Below are 14900 nucleotides of genomic sequence, written 5' to 3'. Positions count from 1 at the left end.
TATTTTTTAGATGTACTCATACTCTGTGTGTGTTGCGGACCTTTTCTCTAAAAATTTTATTTTTGTCTTGTTTTCAGACAATTTCCTGAAGCCCTAGAGGACCTAAATGAAGCCATAAAACTATGTCCAAATAACAGAGAAATTCAGCGACTCCTCCAGAGGGTGGAGGAGGAATGTCATCAGCTCAACCAGGAAGAACACCAGCAGCAGGACATGGAGTTGGAGCCTCCACCCTCACCTCCCCCAACACCACCTCCAGAGGAGGAGGAGTCCCTGTCCCTGTCCCTGTCCATGCCTCTTCCCCCTCCACCTGAGCCCCGCCTGGAGGACATGGAGCCTGTCCAGGACCTGTTTGAGGATGAGGACTACTTAGAGCAGGAGCTGGAGGCCATGTCTTTGGCACTACCTCCTCCAGAATCTCTCACCAATCCGTCAAGTCTTCCCATCATACAAAGCCCACCTCTCTCCCCCACACACCCGGATCAGATTTATTTAGCTGGGGGTTCACCCATGGGCCAGCCTTATGAATACCTCCCAACCTCCTCCTCTATGTCCTCCCCAACTCGAGGGTCATACCAGCCCCCATCGCCCTCTCTCTCTCCAACTCATCAAAACTCCCACTACCGACACAGCCCTCCTCACACTTCCCCAGTGCACCAACAGTCCTACCGCTTCAGCCCACCTCCGATGGGCAGCGGAGGTCAGGGGATGGATCACCAGAGCCCACCGCCTTCTCCTTTACGTCGGGCTGCTCAGTACAGAGCTAGTCCGCCGTTGGAAAGTGTGTGCTTGTACAGATCGCAATCTGGGTCTCCAGTGCGCTACCAGACAGAGCAGCTCCCTGGACGACCCAAATCTCCCCTTTCCAAGATGAGCAGCCAGCGTTCATTCCAGCTGACCTCACAGCCATCGATAGCCTCCCAACATCACCAAGCCCAAGGTCTTCGCCTCCAACCATCTATCGCTCAAATCGTCCGCACAAACCAGCCCAACGTCTTGGGCAACAGCTTTAGTGGTCCAATGGGCCACTCCATTGGCGGTCGCTATCAGGGGGGCTCAGTGGATGTGGAGAGCCGCCTGGTGTACCAGCCGTCCCTGGACGGGCGGTCCATGCCCCAGGTCCAGGCCAGCCTCAGCTCTGGGGCCCTCTGTCAGCACGGCGGCCGAGGAGGGGTCATGGAGTCAAACCTGTTGAAAGATGAGCTACCCCAGCGCCCCTCCTCTGCCTACCGCGCCAGCAGCGGGGGCCCAGGGGGCATCCGTTACAGCCAGACACCTCAGATAAGCCGCAGCCAGTCTGCAGCCTACTACCCAGTCTCTGAACACGTACTGGAGCGTGCAAACGCCATGCCTCCCTGTCAGCTGGGCTCTCCTGAGATCCCCCACATGGTGAGACGTCCCGTGAGTGCCAATACTACTGAGATGAAGCAGCATGTGCCCACCCCAAGGCCTCTCATCCATTCTCAGAGTGTAGGCTTGCGATTCTCCCCCTCTAGCAACAACATCTCAGCTGGGTCTACTTCCAACATAGCTCAGGCCTTTAGGCCCTCCGCGTCTATTCAGCAGATGGAGATCCCCTTGCAAGCCACATATGAGCGCACCTGTGACGACATCTCCCCGATCTCTCCCTCTCAGAGTGGCGGTCTATATCAGGGCGAAACCACCCGCTCCAGGAATACGCCTTTCATGGGGATCATAGACAAGACCGCTCGGACTCAACAGTACCTGCATCAACCCGGACGGTCCAGGCCCATGACCTCCATGGATTCTGCTATTAGCCCAACCTCCCCTGGGCAGCTAGTCCAGCAGGGCTCCACCTACAGTCCCCCAGCATCTCTGGGCAACATCGCCTACTACAACAAGACCAACAATGCCCAAAATGGACACCTGTTGGAGGAGGACTACTACTCCCAGACCCAACCCTCCTCACTGGGAAAGCTGGCCAACGGATCTCGTGGCACTGGTGATATTCTGGAACGGGTCAGCCAGGTGCCCACCTACCCTGACGTGAAGGTGGCGAGGACTCTGCCAGTGGCACAGGCCTACCAGGACAACATGTACCGCCAGCTGTCACGTGACTCCCGGACCCAAGGCCCCACCTCCCCCATCAAACCAAAGAGACCATTTGTGGAGTCGAATGTGTGAGTGGACAGTTTGGACTTGGCGCGTCAGTAGAAGTGAGGGTGGAACAAGAATATTTATCTAAAATAAAAACAAAAAAAAAATGTGACATGTGATCTGTGTATGTGTCCTGGACAAACTCATGCAAAAGAACTCTTAAGAGACAACTCCAGTCAAAGAGAGAAAACCACATTTAGACTTTAAGACGCAATCCTATTTGGAAAAAACATAACTGATACTGAAATGATCATTTCATCATCATCATAATCTGCACACAGGCTGAACAACAGAAAGTTTCTGAGTTCTCATTTCATTCTCTGACCAGTGCACTTCCAAGACTTAGAGTGGCACAACGCGACCACAAGTGACCACCCCAGATGGGACTGAAAGAGTGACCGTGCTCCTCATCAGACTCTGCTCGTGGACTCTCTGCTCATCTTAAGTTCTTTCAAAGTGTGCTCTTAACCAAGGTTGCTGTGTAGGCTCTATTCTATGTACTACAATATTATCTGTTCAATACTGTACATTGCTCCGAAAAAGCAAAAGGTTCTACGACTCAGTACTTAGAGAAAAATGACAATATTTATAATTAAGTTATATATTGTACATAGAAGATAAAGCAAAGAATAGTTTGCATTTTAAATTTTATTCTGTTAGCCCTGCTACTGTGTCACACTGCTAGTCATATGGAGGTGGGAAAATTGACCAATTCCGAAAAATGAGGGACAGGCAAGCTTTGATATATTATTGTTTCGAAAGATGCAAGCAACTGCTTCAAATCGCAAACTATTTAAGATTGAAGTTGTTGATTTATTCTTTGTGAAGGGGCCTAAATGATCAGGTATAGACCACATGTTTTACATTTCTGCTTCTTTTTTTTTAACACAAGAAAACAAAACAAAGGATTGATAATATGTCCCAAAATGAAACTTTATTAGAACAGGTTGATAATTAAAACTCTTACTCAGATGATCAAAAAATGGTCAGGCTGCAACTTCTGTGTGGATTTATGCATGCTGAAAACAAATCTAAATTTTATCTTTTAATTGGCAACACAACTGTTACGACGGGTGTAGAAATGTATATTCATGTATATTCATATATGTATATTCATTTCTACACCCGTCCTATATAACTGTTTGGATATTGTGACGTTAAAAAAAGTAGCCCATTTTCAAAGCTTCTGCATAATGAAATTAAAAACTAAATATATTTCAGGGACAATTATTTAAATAAAAAGATGCAATAACCTGGTTGCATATGTGTGAACACCTTTAAAGTAATTCTTTGAGAATTTTTTTTTTTATGACTGTACAGTGTTCAGCATTCTTGGTATTAGTCCATTCTAAAAGTTCTCTAAATCTGTCAGATTGTGAGGACATCCCTGGTCCACAGCTCTCAAGATTTTATGTCTGATTTAGTTCTGGATTCTGGCTCAGCCGTTCCAAAACTTTACTTTTCATCAGGTGAAGTCATCCTTTTTCTTTGGACTCACTATGATATTGAAAATCGGAATGTGTCTTCATTTTAGCTACCAGATATCTGAAGATTCGAGGTCACGACTGACTGATTTATAATTTCATCCACATTCTCGAAGCATTTCCTTCTTAGGAGAAGCAACACCCTCGCAAAGGATGTGGCCCAAAAGCTGAGGTTTTGGATTTTTTTCCATTAAACTACAATGTTTTGCCAATGGCTCTAATGTTTAAAGTCATCTCTTGATTTTACAATTTTTTTTCAGACTGGAAGTAGTAACATTTTGGAGTTGCCCAGCCAGAATCCCAACTTGAATCTAATGGAGTGAGCTAAGCATTAGGGTGATTGCAAAGAGAACCTTCCAACCTCAAAGCAGTTGCACATCACCAAAGATAAACCATGAAGATGCCAGTGGAAACATGCAAAAAGCTGCTGAGCAATTATAAAAAGACTTTATTTGCTTTATTGCCTATATAGAAATGTTTTCCCTTGCTAATCTAAAAGGGCCTTAATAATTTTTTATACATTTTGGAGTAAAATGTAAATAAATTTAGATAGTTGTTTCCCAAAGATGATACTCAATTTACTTTGTTTCTGCCAGGGTCAGGGATAATTTTGTACAGTGAGATCCTTTTATAGATTAGCTAAAGGATCCAAATGTTAAATTCAACATAATTGATTGTGGAAGTGAATTCAATAACACTGAATCCTGAAATTGAAGAGTCCAAGAAAGCATTTGTCTAAAGCTGAACACACTTATGACACCAGGATTTTTTTTAGGTTTTTTTATTTCCAAACAGATTAGTTTATTTTTCTGTTCAGTAGAGCAGGGACATGTGGCATTATACGCAGGAACTGTTTTGAAAAGAGACATTTTTTAACGTAATTAAAACCAGACTTTTCTAAATTGTCATTATATATCCACTGAGCGATTTGGCTGCAGTATGTTAGCTATTCGTTATTAATTAGTGGCTCTAATTGTTGGAATTACATAACAGAAGTCAGCTTTGATTGCAATAAAACAGTTTTGTCTGAGTAAGCGATAAGTAACTAACTGGTTAACTAAGTTTAACATTGAAAGTACCATTGAAGTTTGGTTCTGTCCCTCCTTCGAAATAGTGACGGGTTAGTGCTCAAAGGTTACAAGCAAGCAAATGCATCTCCTTACCCATTTCTCCCTCTTCTGCTTTATTATTTTCATAATTTTTTTCCTCCAGCCAGTTCTGCCCTATGAATACGTCTTACATTTTGAACTAAGGGTGCACTTTATATATTTTATCTACTTTGGTTGTTGCGCTTGGTGAATTTGGAGAGCGTGGGTCTGCGTCCGATGCGGCCAGACTGTCATAGATTCCATTACTGTATAATTTTTCAGCTTGGTGGTGAGTGACGGTATGAGGAGAGAACGACGTTTTTAAAACTGGCGAGGATGTATAGACTTTCTAGCACAAGCTGTATATAGTGGTTTAGATACTGCGCTCGGTCCGGCTCGGATTTGTGGGTTCGTTTTGTTTTTTAAAGGCCAAATCATGTCTCACCTTGTTCCAAACAAACAAACAAAAAGTCTATGTTAGAACAGCTTCTTAAATGCACAAATGTTGGAAATAATATAAATCTGCTGAAAGAGAATAGAATTATAGAATAATAATAATAAAGCTTGGTATTTTCTCCAGAAACTCCATATTTGGAGTCATCGTAATGTGGAATAACAAAAATAGTCAAGTTCTTGTTATATTTGACAAAAGTTATAGGCTTTTTGTCTGTAGCTTTTTACTTTGTGATGTCAGATAAAGATGATCAACAGAGAGATTTCCTCCTCGTCTCCTGTTTTAACAGCTACCAGAGAAATGAAGGTCAAACTGTATCATACCTAACTTAAACAGGACTTGTTCAGCTGTGGGAGTCCAAGGGCGTTCGAGTTCGAGCTGTACGTGTATATTGGTTTGCTGTAAATAGTCCGATGCATGTTCTATTCTTTCCATGAAGCTCCAGCAGAAACATGTATAGCAGTGTGTGATACGGTGTCGGGATTAAGATAAGGAGACTACTGCTGTCCCCGAACTGTCATCATTCTCCTTCAGCCTCACCAGACGAGTAAAAGATTTCCTTTATTTTCGTTTTTAACGTATTTGCTTGCTGAGCAGAGTTCTCTTGTCTGTAAATGTGAGCTTTCAGATCGCTGTGATAAAGTTTCATTAAAAATGTTAAAAAAGAATGTGTTTTTATCTCATGATAACTGATTGTAACATGTACAGTCCAAACTATGTATTAAAAAAAAGAACATATTTATAAATGGTTATAAACTGAAACACGTCATGCATGTCAGTCATTTATTTTTTGACTTGTCGATTGCATAGATATGGTAAAAAGATGTTAATCTGCATGTGATAGAGTATCAAACTCATGAAACAACATGAAACCAAGATTTGGTACAATGTTAGCAATTCTTTCTTTCCATACCCTGGCAAAAAAAAAAAAAATCTGGACTCAATCCTCTTAGGGCTCTTAAAATAGAATTTTTAATTTGTAGAAACAGAAATCAAAAATATTAGTACATCTCAATAAATTTGAATAACATTGACATGTTTCCTCAATTCAAAAATAAATCTTCCTATCAAGAAAGATTTAAGTGTTAAGACTTTGTGGATCTGGATTAATTAGCTACTTTATGAATATGTAGAAATTTGACAGGCAAGGAATGTTTTTTAGTTGACTCTTCAAAGGATTTAACTAAATAGTCCAGAAAGGAAGCATAAAAAAAACAGGTGTCCAACTGCACAGTAAAATAGTTTTGTTTTTGTATATTTTTTTTCCCCTTTTGCTGCAAAAGTAAATGACTCTAAAACAACTACAGTTTAAAATAGCATAGACTGAATATCTCGACCACCTGGGCCACCAATATCTTTACACCTGGGCCTGTAAAAAAAAATAAGTGATTTAAATCTAACGTTTGACACATCTGGTATGTGTGAAAGTGCTGTTAACTTTAAACAATTTGACACAACCTTAAGTCGCCTTATATGCACGGGCCAGTGTAAGCTGCATTAAAGGATACTGAGGTTTTCAAACGTAATGGTCTTGATACCTCAAACTATCCATGAAACATTTCCTACAAATTGAACTACTTTTAATGAGATGCCAGAGTACATACAGTAGTTCTTCCTCCTGTTGCTGTTCACTGCAGAAGAGACAATGCTACTTTTGGAAATATTTCTGTTTTTGTTCCAGAAACAGAGGAACAAAAAGGTCCCACAATTAGCTCTAGAAAATTGCTAAAGTGCATTGTCAAAGATACAAATATTTTGACAAACTAAAAATAAGTGACTTGATCACATCATAAAAAGAAATGACCATAAATTTTTGGTTCCTGTTTAACACCATTAAATAGAGATGTATATCTGAAATATAACATTTAGAGTTGAAACATTCAGAAGTAAGAAGAGTAAAAGACTCAAGACAAGAGAACTTGGGCTTGTGTGAAGAAGTGCCTCTCTAATCCTTTTTCATTTTGCGTGTGAAAACGTGAACCAGCCCAGGACTGACCACCATGACAATCAGAGGCACCAGGGTGAACTTGATGAAGACCAAGCAGTAAAAGAGGCCTTGTGATTTGTCAGGGAACGGCAGGATGTACATGAGGTAAAGCCCAATGGATGACACAGCCAGGGAAAGAGCGCGGTGATTGAACGACAGTCCGCCTTGCTTCCAGTACTGGGCCAGCCCCAGGCCAAGAAGGGTCCCGCAGTCCCGGGCCAGGGAGGACAACGGGACTGTGTCCAAGCGGATCCAATCAGCACGGCTGCACCATTTCTTTGCCAAAGCGACAGTCCTTTAAAATAAGCAAAATAAAACCACATGAGACAGGATGCCACTCGTAGAAGCATTGATTTATCTTCCATCAGCTTAAGATCCTCACCAGAAGAGGTCAATGCCAACCAGCTGCAGGCCAGCATTCAGAATCAGAGCACTGAACAGCATTCCTGCACTGAAGCTCACAAAGAACAATAGGGGGCGCCCTTCTGGCACTCTACGGACAAGAAAAATCCCCAGAAAGATACCTGGAAGCAATCAGTTCAAATAGGTATGAAAAATAATTAACAATAATCTCTGTCAGTGTTTTCAGATTCTTAAAGAGAAATTCAGATTCTTCTAGGGTTTCTATACATTTTCCATGCTCTTACGTAATCAGTTTTCAAGCATTGTTTATAACATTCGAAATAATTCAGTGGAATTAGTTGACTTTTGTAATCAGAAATAAAACATTGTTGATAACTTCCCCACTACATGTGGCTGTACAGGAAGAATGAAGAATATGATGGAAATACCTAAGAATCATCTTCATGGGATTATAATTAAATAAGAAAGTGTCTTGAGTCAGAGGCTTCTTCAGAACCTCTGTAATACAGACCGGTACTGAAGATCCTTCCTGCCTACAGCCATTATTATCTGCGGTTAAGACCAAAACTATTCATATTTTGCTGCTAGATTAACATCTTAAAGTTTCTTTTAATTGTACCTACATGTTTCTTCTCACTATAAGTAATATTAACACCCTGAAGTAGCCATTAAAAAAAGACCAGTAAAAAAAACAAAAAAAACAGTCAAGACCTTTTTTTTACATTGACATTTCTTTTAAACATGTTGTTGGTTTAAAACTTTTATCTTGGTATCTAAAAGCCAAAATAGCTATTTTAGCTATTTGTATAGCTAAAATAGGAATTTTAGCTATGAAATCCTTATTTCATAGCTAAAAAAATTGGATTGGATTTATATGTCAAGAACTCAAACACCAAAATTGTCAGATTTGGCAAAAAAAAAAAAAAAAGTATGGTTGTGGCAAATCAAAGGTCAAATAAAAACGATTTATTTCACACTCAATTCTCATTTATTCTAAACTTATCCAGACTTGGAAATTGATTCAAACTCCACATTTTAACACTGTGTTATTTTTAATGAGGCCAGAGTAAGGAAGATGTAAATAAATCAATCAAAATGCCTTTAATTGTAGGGTTTCTACATCATAGGCAGACGGCATTGCTGTAAATATATCAAACGTGTAATAATTCTGTATTCAGACCTGCAATGATACCAGTAACAACCTGGTGAGGAAAGTGAGCAAGGATAAAGATCCTGGATATTCCAACGGCACCCAGCAGCAGCCCGTAAATCAGATAGGGAGCAGCTGATATAACCCAACTGTGGACAAGAAAAGAGAAAACTAATTAAGACTTTCGTGGTTACTTTTCCTTTCGAACATACTTCGTTCATTTTGTTTACCAGTGAGTGTGGGAGTGCAGAAAGGAGCTGAGAGGGGGCACCACAACCCACCAGACTGCAGCAGTCACCATCGAGTGTCCTGACGGACTGCCTGAGAAACGAACACCAAATCTGGAACTCTGAACTCCGAATGAAGGGTGATGAATATGATTTGGGTGTGTTTAGTTTTTGCCTCACCTGGGCCAGTTTCACAGGTGCATGGAAACTGGGAGATGTTGGGCTTTGTGTTGACAAATAGTTGACATTCACCAACCCACCAGAATGGCCTTTCTCCAAACAGCACCCTTAGAGAGGTCAAAAGGACAATGAAAACCAGAAATCCATTGGGATTTATGGTTGATCAAGAACAGACATGAAACAAAACAACTGGCCTCTTTTAGTCCAAAAAGAGTTACAAAGCCACATCTAGCTAACGTCTGCATACAAAAATTGAGATTTTTTTTTATTATCCCAAGTTTTTAAGGATTCTAGAGTTCCACTTAAATGTTTGTTTTCATTCAGTTAAAAAAGCTGGAAAACAAAAGCAACTGAAAGCTTTCAGAGTTGCTACAAGAATAATCAATCTAAAGCCCACTAAATATTAGCTTGCACAACTATTATTTTAAATGTATTTAGCTGTTGTTTTTATTCCAGCCACTTAATACTTTTTTGTTTGTTTTTAAAATATTTATTTTGTACAATATCAACAGCTATTGACAATGAATTGCAAGGAGAATTGCGTGTGTCTCAACCAAATGCCAATCACAACATGGAGTCGACACTGACGTACTTGCCGTACGTACGTGGCGTCAAGTGTCGTTCAAGGACTCTGGTGGAGTCTGTTCTCCTATGTTTATGGTTCCACTACAGTCTGTTCCGCCACGGACAACATATAGAGTAGGAACTGCGGTGTTGTCCCGGAAGCTACAACGTCTTACTAAAGTAAAATGCAAGAGAATCTCAAATTTGGTTAACCAAAATGTGGAGACATACGTGAGAGTAGAGAAATAAGTTATGCCGATTGTTGTAAAAGACGAAATTCAGATCCTACATATCCACGTAACTGTAAATCAAAAACAACATTTTTGTTATTTTACCTGTTTCCACGGTCTTACCATTTAAGCATCAAGTTTAACCACTCCGACAGGGCTGAGACCCACAGCACCGCAACTCCCAATCGATTACACACAAAATAAGTTAAAGGGAACACGAACAGAAATCCTACTTGGGGATCTCCAAAGTGAGTGATGGTGAGCCAGAACTGCTCTAGGTTCTTTGTCTGCTGCTGCAGATATTCTGCCATCCAAATACCCTTGGTGTGTATCGCCTCCATTTCTACGGCGTCTTTTAGATCGGGAGAAATTATGACAGAAATTGAAATCCTCCGGATGTGTCGTTCGTGCCCGAGCCAGCTTGACTGGCTGTGCGAGCCAACGTGAAGAAACGGCATAAACGTTATGATGGTTTGTTCTAATGCGTCAAATTCTTTAACAGTTATATATTGGCCGGTGCGACTCTTTTGAAAAATACTTGCTTCTCTATGTGAATTAAAGTAAAATTGAACTTCTACAAAATTACATCCTAATTATGCATAATTAGTTATGCAAAATCAAATAGTTATAACCCAAACAATTAGATTTAAAAAAAAAATCAAGCTAGAAAAGGGAGTACAGGCCACTTAGATGATAGAGCCAAACTGGATGTAGTTAAACATCTAACACTTGGTAACAATTAAAATAAATAAATCCGATTTCTGGGAATTTGGTCTGCTAATCAAAGTTCTTATCCATTCAAGTGAGAATTGGCCTATTTCACAATTTCACCGTCCCTGTAAAGAAATCAAAATGTTCATGTAATTCCCAGGAATGGAAGGGAACCAGGTAGGTTGGATGGATGTATGGACGGACGGACGGACAGACGGACGGATGGATGAATAGAACCAAGATGGGTGGAGAGTGGGAACCACGATGGAAGGAACCAGGAATTGATGAATGAAGGCAACCAGGACGGACAGACGGACGGGTGAATGAAGGGAACCAGGAATGGATGAATGAAGGGAACCAGGAATGGATGGTGTTCATCTGGGTCTAAAAGCAGCTTCTCATCAGGACGGTATATTTAAACCCTCATTTTCTTCTCTCAGATCTGCCCAGCAGGAGAAGCTCGCTGCATCTCCACTCTTCCAGTGTCCATCGGCTCAATGTGATGTAGCGACTCAAACTCAACAGGTGAGGCCGTTTTCAGGCTGTTTGATCTCAAATCTCCTCCACCAATGGAGCCTCAAAGAAGCAAGTTGTAGCGACACAACGCCGACCTGTTCGGCTCATTGCTGATGGTACCAGAGTCTGATTCCATCAAGCTGCTGGTGGACACCTGATTGAACTCTCCCTGCTCAGACACAAATAAAACAGGAGATATAAGAAATCAGAAATTATTTTCATCAATGTTTACCATGTTGTGATGGAAAATAAAAACCCAACTGAAAAGAAAGATGCTACTGAGTGGAGGACCTAAGGGAAGAAGTCCTCTTCATTCTCAAACTTTAAATTCTAATGAACACTTAACCCTGGAACTGGTTCTTCTTCTCCACTGTTGCTACATGCATACCCTGTATGAGGGACTGCTGTAAAGTCAACGAGTCAACACTGGAAGTCAACAGATCTTAATTAAATGTTCAGCTTGGATTTAATTTAAATGTAAATCACAAACTTCTTGACGTTTTGATGTTTCTGAACTAAATAAACTTTATTTACTGGTCAGAATCCAGAGCTGTGCAGATTATTATCAACTTCAACTGTGATCTCTGCAGAAACAAAGACGCTCGGCCTTCATCAAAACCACCAGTCAGATCCACTTTTCTGTCAAATAATTATCTAATTTCAACCATATTTATTATCTTCCAAGTCCCTTACTTAACTATGAAACATTTACTTAAAGAAAGTTGTAAAATTGCAAAATAAAAACAGAATTTTCTTCTACTTTCTAATTTTCTCTAATGTATTTTGGGGAAAAAAAATCAACTGAACTTAAAATTCAGTAAAGCTGAACTGATCATTTGCAGAGGTTGCATAAAACAACATTGTGATCAAATTGTGTATTAACATGCAAGACAACAGCTCAGTGTGGCTACACCCCCTAAGAACTTTCTGTCAGCTGTCGGCTGTTATCCTGAATTATGTCAGGATAGCGTCGTGGCAACAGTACTTCCTATACATGGAGGGGGAAAAGTAGCAGTTTCTCAGTCCATTGAACAATACAAAATATAAGCAAGCAAAAAGCTTATTTATTATATTTTTTATACCATCATAGACCACAAATAGTGTTAAACTGTAGATTTCCTGTGTGTAACTAATGTCATATGTTTTCTACATTATACTAAAACAATATCTATGGTTGGGTTTAATTCTCTTTCATGCTCAGTCTTTAGTGGAAGACAGTTCAGGACGCCCCCTTGTGGATTTAAATAATCCCTTCACTCCTTTCAGAGCCTGAGATTTATTGCTGGTGTGTTTTTCTGAGAATAAAACAATCAAAACCCATTACATTAGAGAAGTAAACTGTCATGTAAAAGAAGCATGTTTTTTGATTGCTGGTTCAATACAAACACAAGTTTCAGGCAAAATGGGAAGATTTCCGAATTAAAAGCTCCCGTTCCATCAATTCCCCGCTGGTAAATCTGTAAATGCAATCATCAAAAGCCAAATAACAGACTCATATGGTATTTTAAAACTCAAAATGCACATTTCACTTTACTCTGTTGAATATAGTCATTTCCGACTATGAGCTCTCATTCATTTTGCAACATTTTTCTGTTGGATAATAAATTAAAGAACCAAAAAAAATCTGAAGAGCCGCTTTGGAGCCGAAAGAACCGACTGTTTTTAGTGATCCGAGCCAAAAGAGACGGTTCTCTAAAAATAGCCAGAATTCCCACGCTACCGTGAACCCCTCACACTTCCCCGAGCTCAGACAGGAGGTCAGTCCCAGAGTAACCTGATTCAGAAAACCTCTCCTGCACACAGAGACCCCACCTTCAGGAATAAAAATGGAAACTGATCTTAAATTTTCGATTCCCAGATGAAACATTGGCTAAAACAAAAACAAATACGTGAAAACTGATTTATACTGACCTACATCGTTATGGAGAATTAGCTTTCTCTGATATACATTCTGATATACTGTACATGTTTATGTTTTTCTTGTTTATAGTCGAGGAAATTCAAGATAGGTGTCTGTGTATATGACAGAAATTTTAAACTTCTGATATTACTGTCTTTAAATAAAGGTACAACCAAGAAATGAATTTTGTGCATGGGCTAGTAAATCTATGTACAAAACAACAGTTCCCCCACATGTAGCATTGTTCAATGTGCTGTCCTTTATTAAATAAATTTGAATTGAGCTGAACTGAACCACATTCTGTGTCCACGTTGGAAATGAATCAGGCATGCGCAAAGCTGCTTCTAGTCAGACTTTCCTACCATAGTCCGGATAGATATCTATGTCTATCTGTCGGTGCTAGTGCTCAGGTAGGATGTATGGCACATCAGTCAATCTCCAGTCCTCAAAATGTGCCTCTGCTTCACCACACCTGAATAGAATAGGTAGGTCATTAGCAAGGCGCTGGAGAACTGATCTACACAAGAAGGAGGTAATTAAGCAATTTCATTCCAGTGTTTTGTACCTGCGGCACATCTAAAAACTGCAGGACAGCGGCCCTTGGGGACTGGAGTTTGACACCCCTGGTTTAAAGTCGAGTGACTGATAAATTGATCTTTGCAGTCAGCTTCTGCGTTCGGGAAAAAGCGGCTCGGTCATTTCCGGTCTATTGAAAATGGCACTTTATACTAGGTTCTTGCAGGGCTTGCCCAAGGTAACAATTAATGATGTACATCGATCCGAAGCTCTAATAAGTAAGCTGAAGAGAGGCTTTAATCTGTACGCCTCGTTATACATTCACAAATACAAAGGTGAGTTTTACTTTCTATAAACTTTGTGGCTAACATTAACTTTAGCTTATGCTAGTAGGCAATATTCTTGGACATTTTTCTTATAAAAATGTGCTATTTAAGTATCTAAACATTTTAATCCATTCTAACGGACAATGTTTTTACCTTATTTTGTACTTATTTTCAAGTGTATTATGTGTGTTTATTGTCGTTAGTGTCAAACAGAGACCGAGTAATGGGGAGATTAAGGTTTGGGCATTTTGCTTCCGAAGCATGAGGAAGCACAAGCCCCATAGCTTAAAAGTAGGGCAGCATTGATAGAGTTCGAGTACAGCTGACTGTTCAGATTCAAAGTTGTTGCTTTCAGAAAAATAAGTCCGTGTTCCTTAAGGTCTCCGTGTTATTTCGTTTTATTATCTTTGCATGCTTTTTGTGAAGAGCTCAAATAGGATGGTGTGTACAGGCGGATCAGTTTCTCGGCTGTCTGGTTCTCGTTCCCATACACTTGCTCTTTCAGGCTGAATGCAGAAGTGATTCCATGGAAATGACACCGGGACGGCTCCTTTATTTACCTTCTTCTTTAAGCTGAAGAAGCTGATCCGGAGTGAAGTGAGCCTCAGCTTTAGGTAGCGACGAATATTTACAAGCCACCGTCTTCTTAATTCAGGATCGCTTGGAAATTAATGAAAACTTAAAAGCCCATTACATTAGGAAGACAAAAATGCTCAATGTATTGCTTTATTTGCGTCTGAAATACGACTTTGTCTATTCTAGCTGTCGTGGAAACTCAAAGCGGGAACAAAAAAGCCACATTTGCTCATGCGGATGTGACGTTAACGCCGTACGTGCGAAGAGCCCATGTGACGTCGATATGCGCATGCGCATTACCACAAGGTAGGACGGATGAATGGGTAGCACAGATGGTCAAAACACAGGAAATAAAATTACATTACAAAAGAAAATAGTAACGCACAGTGATTTGGGCGGGTGACTTTAGTGTGATTACTGATTTGAAATAGTAACGCGTTAGATCACTCGTTACTAAAAAGAGTGATATTTTTTACTGAAAAAGAAAAAAGTGGTCAGTAGCGTTACTGA

The 14900-nt window shown here is 40.3% G+C and overlaps 2 protein-coding genes across 8 annotated transcripts in view; one reads left to right on the top strand and one right to left on the bottom strand.

The window, feature by feature from the left end:
- The window catches only part of LOC102231735 (protein TANC2), a 156606-nt gene extending 150927 nt beyond the window's left edge, over positions 1 to 5679 (top strand). For all 7 annotated transcript variants that reach the window (XM_023340301.1, XM_023340300.1, XM_023340299.1 and 4 more), the window contains one exon: positions 78 to 5679. In XM_023340301.1, coding sequence (XP_023196069.1) covers positions 78 to 2145 — 2068 coding nt within the window. In that variant the 3' untranslated portion in view covers positions 2146 to 5679. The remainder of the gene's footprint in view (positions 1 to 77) is intronic.
- Positions 2743 to 11548, bottom strand: g6pc3 (glucose-6-phosphatase catalytic subunit 3). The gene is made up of 6 exons (XM_005794707.2): positions 9969 to 11548; positions 9052 to 9158; positions 8875 to 8965; positions 8675 to 8793; positions 7514 to 7655; positions 2743 to 7426 (listed from the first exon to the last, which is right to left on the bottom strand). Exons 1-6 carry the CDS (start codon positions 10301 to 10303, stop codon positions 7090 to 7092), a joined length of 1131 nt encoding a protein of 376 aa, XP_005794764.2. The 5' UTR covers positions 10304 to 11548; the 3' UTR covers positions 2743 to 7089.
- Between the last annotated feature and the right edge of the window lie 3352 nt (positions 11549 to 14900).

This window comes from Xiphophorus maculatus, chromosome 10 (genome assembly GCF_002775205.1).
Source record: "Xiphophorus maculatus strain JP 163 A chromosome 10, X_maculatus-5.0-male, whole genome shotgun sequence".
Lineage (NCBI taxonomy): Eukaryota > Metazoa > Chordata > Actinopteri > Cyprinodontiformes > Poeciliidae > Xiphophorus > Xiphophorus maculatus.
Note: the sequence above shows the minus strand (reverse complement) of the source record. Positions and strands in the feature narration are given on the sequence as shown.